Below are 7,806 nucleotides of genomic sequence, written 5' to 3'. Positions count from 1 at the left end.
CACACCGAAGACATTGTCTCAAAGTGCGTGACACCAAGAGATGAGCCGACATCCATCTTGAAATATGTGCCGACGAAGTTCAACGACCGACGTGCCTTGATTTACCTGCAAGAAGGTGTTGATCAAGTTTATTTGAGAAACGAGAAAGCTTCGAAGTGCTGCTCGAGAGTCTAGTAAATATAAGCCAACCAAGGTAGGGTAAATGCCCAAATAAAATATTAATATAACATTAAAAGGCTTAGACTCTAGTCGAGGGTATACTCGATACCTCGAGACGAAACAAAAGAAAATATAACAAAGAAATATAAAAGAAAGAAATGTATATATATAAATTAATTCTTTGTTATTAATATTATTTAAGTTTCTAAAATAATAAGTAAAATAATTAACTGTACGTTTCTTCGAGAAGAAGAAACGTAGTGTTTAGAAAAGTAAACAAGTAAAACTAAAGGTTTTAAACTTGTGAAATAAAGAAAAGATGTTTTGAACTAAAGGTTCATTAAGAAAATATAATCGAGGTAAAGATTATACAAATAGAGACTAAAGGTCTTAAGCTATATTAAATATCTAGTAATAAGAAAAGGTTATACTCGTACTATAGGTCCGAGATAGCAAAGACGAACCGATCAGTGAAGTGAAGCTGATCCTTTCTAAAGGTGAATACGCCCTAAACCTTTATAACTTGGTTAATCGAGTTAAATTAAATTGATTACATGAGATTACGTATCTCTAAAGCATTATGAACAAAAGTAATCGCTGGCTCTCAGGCTGTCGTGTACGTTTGTTTGGATCCTTACATATATGGTAGATGGTGGGCACACCGCTCCATACCTGGTTATATGCCTCCACCACGATGGGCCAGACCTAAGTTACGTCCGAGAGAGGTTAATTATGTGTATACTGATGGCAGCTAAGTAATCTCGAACGTTGCGGTGTTTGCTGAGCGGTTTCGAGTAGAGCGTAAGTTTGTAATCGTGATTTAGTTTTTAACTTGATTATTCCTAAGCCACGATGGCCGAGACCTAAGTTATATCTCGAGGGGTAATTAAGTAAATAAAATATTTTATGCGTCAGCTTATTCACCAGCATGTGTTGCTGACGTATTTTCAAACTATTTACAGGTAACAAAGGATATACGCGCTTGAAGAATCGAAGTCCTCAATAGGCGATCTGATGGCTCAGATCATTTTTTTAAACTTTAAAATATATAAATGGCGGTTTGTTAAAGAAGTAATATTTTGTAAACATTAACCGGGAACTTTTAAATCCCGTTCTTTGATGATATGTAATCATTAATATTTTAATCCATGCAAATATTTCCACACTTAACACGTAACTCTGATTTATTTACAAAAACGGCACCAACTGTTGGTCACACGCCTTGGCCTAAGATGGGGGTGTGACAGATTTGTATCAGAGCCATCGATCTTAGTGAATTAGGTATTAATTAATAATACCTAAGCTTCGATTCAAGTGATTAAGTATTATTATTGTTATTTGTTTTATTTAAATAGGGATAAGATATGCTGGTAACCTTTTCTATCCAAATCTAAACCACCCATAGATGTCATTCAAGAAAATAGTAGACGGCTTCATGTGCGACACAAGGAGTGTTGGATACCTCGAACCAATTCTGAAGGACAACATGAGTGAATACTATTATGAAGTTTCTTCAACCAAGATCATCCGATTGACCGACCCACACCAGATTACTTTCCCAGCACTGAACAGCTACCGATCAATCTACCAAGCGATCCACCGATGCAAGAGTACAATCCCACAAGAACCTCAAGTTACCATCCATCAAGCATCCCAGAATATCATCCGTCCAACATTCCGATGTATCACCCATAGGACATCCCGATGTACCATCCATCCAACGGATTCCTAGCCAACAAACAAATCAAAGTGGAACTTGAGTCCGAGTCTTCCGACTGGATGCAATGCCACTCTGATCAAAGACGATGGCAAATGAGAACATCTACTTATAACTCTGTCGATTCTCACCCCAAATCCTATAATGGACCTTCTCAAATGCCGAAGATAAGAGTCATCCAACCATACTAGAGTTATCACATGCACCCTTTAGTGACTGATACAGCAAAGGCCTTGGAAGAAGATGAAGACCCCGAAGAAGAGGAAGATCCGGATGAGGAAATCTCTGAAGAAATAAGTACACCAAGAGAGGAACCATCAACAAATTCAAAGTGTGATTGTCCACCAGATAAAGAATGTATGAACCCATTCTTCCACATGAGTCCATGCTATGGCCCCGAAGATCCTTATGTGCAAAGTATTCAAGGAACACAGATCATATTTCCACCGGACTTTCCGCCCTTCCAAGAAATAATCTCCAAACAAGCAAAGGAAATCCGACAACAAGAGGAAGCAACCTCGTCGCCGTATTCGAAGAATCGCTATGACATTGTGATACTGGGTTACCGTGACCCACCGCCACAATATGGGTACCCAACCATCATGCCACAATCTCAAGAAGAACATCTCGATAGATCACTGCATGAGACCGATGAGTTGAGGAAGAAGATGGCTGAAAAAGGAAGCAAGAAGAAAAAGATGGGATAAAAGCTTCTTAATAAATGCAACAAAATGACAAAGATGGTCAAGAAGTTTATGAAGAATTAGGAACTATGTTAGTATGGTCAAGTGTCGGTTATGTAATCCTTATGTTGTGTAAAAATAAGAATGTTGAATCGTTCTAATAAGGATAGGGATATATATATATATATATATATGTATATATGTATCAAGTCACGATATATATATATATATCTTTATAGATACATATATATATATATGTACATAAATAAATAAATAAAAATGTGTTTTAAGAAAATAATGTAAATATTTCAGAATGTCAAACCAAGAACCAAACAATGCGGAAGCTCCTCAAAAAGGGAAAGAAGACCATGCCCAAAACGAACAAGATCAAAGAATACCAGAACAATACATGAAACAAATTCAAGAAATGATAACTAAAGCCGCGAGAGCTGGGTCACACATTAGAACCGAATCTAGGCAAACCCGTACCGAACATTCTCGAAAATCAATAAAATCCAAATCTCGTCCTAACCCGTCTCATCCCGAAGAAAGTGTACAAGAATCGAATGCTGGAGGAAAATTTAATCGAAAGTTTAAGAAGCTCAAAATTGAAAGCTGTTCATTCAAGGATTTTAAAAACTTTGGTCCTAAAGAATTCCATGGCGACAAGGGCGCCATTGCGACACTAAGATGGATGAAGGAGATGCAATCGATAGTGATCATTAGCAAGTGCGCCGAACAAGAAAAGATCCAATACACGGAACAAATGCTCAAGGGTGAAGCTCTGGAATGGTGGAACACTCTCATCATGAGAAAAGAGAAACATACTTTGTACCATATGATGTGGGAAGAGTTCAAGGAGACGGTGCTAGCAAAATTCTGTCTAATGCATGAAACAGAACAAATTCAATCCATATTCCTTAATCATAGAGTTATCAGAACAAATCTTCATGAGTACAACACAAAATTTCACGTGTACTGTAGATCTGTGCCCCAGCTGGTAACGCCTAAATCCAGCAAAGTAACTCGATATATTTGGGGACTCCCGCGAGAAATTCGCGACATGGTGAGGTCTTACTTTCCTAAAACCGCTGATTCCGCCATGGAATTGGCTGATTATCTGATGAAAGGATTAATCCGCAATAAAGAGGAAGACAAGAAAGTGGTAACATCAAGCGACCACAAGAAGACTGGAGGTGCCCGATTCAAAGGCAAGGGTGTAGATCAACAAAAATTTGGATCCAATTCCAACTACACCCAATGCAAGATCTGCAAAAATACCATAAAGGCCGACTCCACTTTGCTCCGTCTACAACTGTCTGTGACTCGTGTCATAAACCCGGCCACGCAACGACCGACTGTTGGAAAAAATACGATGACTTGCTACAACTGCGAGGAAATGGATCACCTTAGCTTCGAGTGCCCTAAGAAAATCGGGATGTGGTCAAAGAAATGTGCCAAAGAAAGGCAACATAGAGTCTTCATTCTAGACGCCAAGAAAGCGACCAACATACCGGAAACCATCACTGGTACGTTCTTAGTTAACAACACATATGCTAGAGTTTTATTCAATTCAGGTGCCAATTCAAGTTTTATAGATTATATCTTTTGTAGTCTATTAAACGAACCTCTAAAGAAATTAAAAAAAAAACATTAAGCGTCGAGACCGCTAGTGGCAAAATTGTTAAAATCTTTGAAGCTTTAGAAAACGAAAAAATCTTATTAGCTGGTTATGTCTTACCCATTCAGTTGTTGCCCATGACTCTTGTTGGTTTTGATCTAGTACTTGGTATGGACTGGTTATCCAACAATCATGCCTCTATCATTTGCAATAGCAAAACCGTTGAACTTCGAGCCCCTGATAAATGAACCATTCGAATTGAAGGGGACAAAGATGATAGCCAAGTTAGCATAATCTCCTTGATTAGGGCTAACAAATGATTAAATCAAGGATGCATAGCATTCATGGCCTACGTCACCAAAGAATCCAAATCAAAGGAGATAAAGGACGTACCTATTGTCTCCGAATGTTCCGATGTCTTTCCCGACGAACTTCCTGGTATTTCACCTGATCGAGAAGTCGAATTTAGAATAGACCTCATGCCTGGAACTGCACCAACCGCTAAAGCTCCATATCGTCTAGCTCCAACCGAAATGAAGGAACTGAAGAAGCAATTAGACAAGCTGCTCGAGAAAGGATTCATCCGTCAAAGTTCATCACCACGGGGAGTGCCAATTATTTTTGTCAAGAAGACGGATGGATCAATGCGAATGTGTATCGACTACCGAGCCTTAAATAAATTAACCATTAAGAACCGATACCCACTACCACAAATTGACGATCTGTTCGACCAACTTCAAGGAGCAAGCTATTTCTCTAATATAGATCTACGTTCTGGTTATCATCAACTCAAGGTTCAATTCGAATATATCCCGAAAACCGCATTCCAAACAAGGTATGAACATTATGAGTTCACGATCATGCCGTTTAGTCTCACTAATGCCCCAGCCGCGTTCATGGACATGATGAATCGTATTTGTAAACCTTACTTAGAAAAATTTGTTATCGTATTCATCGATGACATACTCATTTATTCTAAGTTAAAAGAAGATCATGTTTCGCATCTTAGAATCATGCTTGAATTACTTAGAAATGAGAAATTGTACGCCAAGTTCTCGAAATGCGAATTATGGCTTCACGAAGTATAATTTCTTGATCACATTATAAACGTGAATGGAATTCAAGTGGACCCCGCAAAGATTGAAGCCATCTCAAAGTGGGAGATTCCACAGTCGCTAACCGGGATCCGAAGTTTCATAGGTTTGGCTGGTTACTATCGAATATTCATTTGAAATTTCTCTCGAATAGCCATTCCTCTAACCTCATTAACTCGTAAAAATATCAAGTATGAATGGGGAACTAAACAATAATAAGCATTTGATTTGCTTAAACAAAAACTCACCAATGCACCTATACCGGCCTTGCCAGAAGGTACTAAGGATTTTTTTGTCTTTAATGATGCATCCCATTCCATTTTGGGATGTGTACTAATGTAACGGAAGAAAGTAATCGCTTACGCTTCTCGTCAACTAAAGGTACACGAGAAAAACAACACAACTCACGGTCTAGAGTTAGGCACCATAATCTTTTCCTTAAAGTTACGGATGCACTATCTATATGGAGTCAAATTCATCGTGTACACCGACCACAAAAGTTTAAACCACATATTCGAACAAAAGAACTTAATATGCCTCAACGAAGATGGATGGAAACATTAAATGACTACAACTGTGAAATCATTTATCACGAAGGTAAAGCCAACGTTGTGGCCGATGCGATAAGTCGTAAGGAACTTGAAAAACCCAAAAGAGTCCGAACATTAAGACTGGAACTCTAAGTAGATCTAGTCGAGCAAATCCGATTAGCCCAACTCCATGCAATCGAAGAAAATAAGATCTTCGACGAAAAACGTAATGGCACCATTAACTCGCTAGTCAAAGGTGACGATGGTATACTTAGACTAACCGGATTTGGGTACCAATCGTTGGAGAGTTGCGTGAAAAGATCATCAGCGAAGTTCATAAGTCCAAGTACATGATTCACCCTGGTAGTGTAAAATGTACCAAAACCTTAATCCGAACTACTGGTGGGAATGGAATGGAATGAAAAAGGACATCGCTTTGCATGTTGCAAAATGTTTGACGTGTTTGAAAGTCAAAGCCGAACATCAAAAGCCCTCGGGATTACTTCAGCAACCCGAATTCCCCGTTTGGAAGTGGGAAAGGATAACCATGGACTTCATCACGAAACTCCAGAAAACCACTCGTCAAAACAATGTGATATGGTTTATAGTTGATAAGTTAACCAAATCCTCACATTGCATACCTATTAAAGATATTTTCGATGGATAGATTAGCACAAAACTATGTAAACAACATCGTTGCATTGCATGGAGTGCCCCTGTCTATCAATTCTGATCGAGACAGCCGATTCACGTCTCACTTCTGGAAAAGCTTCAAACAAGCTTTAGGAACCTAACTAAATCTTAACACTGCCTCTCATCCTCAAACCGATGGGAAAAGAGAAAGAACAATTCAAACGCTTGAAGATATGCTTCGCGCTTGTGCGATCGACTTAGGTGGATGTTGGGATGACCGTCTTCCCCTAATGGAATTCTCGTATAACAATAGTGATCACACAAGTATTCAAGTTGCACCGTTCGAAGCGTTATACGGCTGAAAATGTAGAACGCCGGTATGCTTGTCTGAAACTGGAGATAATCAATTGTCTAGACCTGGGATAGTCCAAGAAACCACCGACAAGGTGTTACAAATCCGAGAAAGACTTCAGACGGCGCGAGACCGACAAAAGAGTTACCTGGATGACCGTCGTAAGCCGTTAGAATTCAATGTAGGCGATAGAGTCTTGTTGAAAGTTTCGCCTTGGAAAGGTTTTGTTCGTTTTGGTAAGAAAGGAAATTTGAAGTCCACGATTCGTAGGACCATTCGAAGTACTCGAGCGAATTGGTATTGTTGCTTACCATCTGAGACTACCGGAATAAATGAAAGGGATACACGATGTATTCCACATCTCTAATATGCATAAATGTTTAGTCGACGAATCTTTGTCAATGCCTTTAAAAGATGTCAAAATAAATGAAAATCTCAAATTCCTAGAACGACCTTTACAAATCGAAGATTCTAAAACAAAGAAACTTAAGCGACGTAATCTAAAATTGGTTAAGGTTAAAGAGGACTCTCGAAGAGGCCCCGAGTATACTTGGGAACTAGAATTTGAAATGAAGAAAAAGTACCCCCACTTTTTTTAAGGTGAGGAGGATGTAATATCGTGAAAATTTCGGATCAATATTACCAAGTGTTCAAAGTTCAAGGATCTAAATGAAATATCTGTTTCCCTGACCCATCACGATACGCGATGGATCAGAAGAAAGCCCATCGCGTATCGTATGGGTATATTACAAAACCCAAGAATGGACGGCAAAGTGATACGCGACACCCCAAAGGAACAACGTCATCGAGATACGCGATGACGTGGTCTAACAGGTGATGACACATGTCTCCACGTGGCACCGGGTGTCCAGCCACTTGGCACACGTGGCAAGCCTACTAGGTTATACAACAAGCCTAGTAGCGATACGCGATGACCTCCAGGTAGGCCCATCGCGTATCGCGATCCATTAAAATAATAATTAAGGATTCGTTAACCCATCGCTATACGCGATGGAT

The 7,806-nt window shown here is 39.2% G+C and overlaps 1 protein-coding gene across 1 annotated transcript; it reads left to right on the top strand.

Annotated features, from left to right (window-relative positions):
• The first annotated feature begins 2,872 nt into the window (after positions 1 to 2,872).
• LOC143600685 (uncharacterized) lies at positions 2,873 to 5,957 on the top strand. The gene is made up of 3 exons (XM_077078306.1): positions 2,873 to 4,088; positions 4,511 to 4,771; positions 5,872 to 5,957. The coding sequence occupies exons 1-3, from the start codon at positions 2,873 to 2,875 to the stop codon at positions 5,955 to 5,957; spliced, it is 1,563 nt and encodes a 520-aa protein (XP_076934421.1).
• The last annotated feature ends 1,849 nt before the right edge of the window (positions 5,958 to 7,806 follow it).

The sequence above is a fragment of the Bidens hawaiensis genome, unplaced genomic scaffold, assembly GCF_021521415.1.
Source record: "Bidens hawaiensis isolate Kalapana, Puna unplaced genomic scaffold, B.hawaiensis_p1.1 tig00054786_1, whole genome shotgun sequence".
In the NCBI taxonomy this organism is placed as follows: Eukaryota; Viridiplantae; Streptophyta; class Magnoliopsida; order Asterales; family Asteraceae; genus Bidens; species Bidens hawaiensis.
This window is presented reverse-complemented; position numbering and strand designations above follow the sequence as displayed.

Coding starts and splice junctions, on each gene's coding strand:
- LOC143600685 (XM_077078306.1), top strand. CDS start 2,873: ATGTCAAACCAAGAACCAAACAATGCGGAAGCTCCTCAAAAAGGGAAA. Junction 4,089..4,510: donor CATACCGGAAACCATCACTG/GTACGTTCTTAG, acceptor GATTAAATCAAG/GATGCATAGCATTCATGGCC. Junction 4,772..5,871: donor GAAAGGATTCATCCGTCAAA/GTTCATCACCAC, acceptor TTTATCACGAAG/GTAAAGCCAACGTTGTGGCC.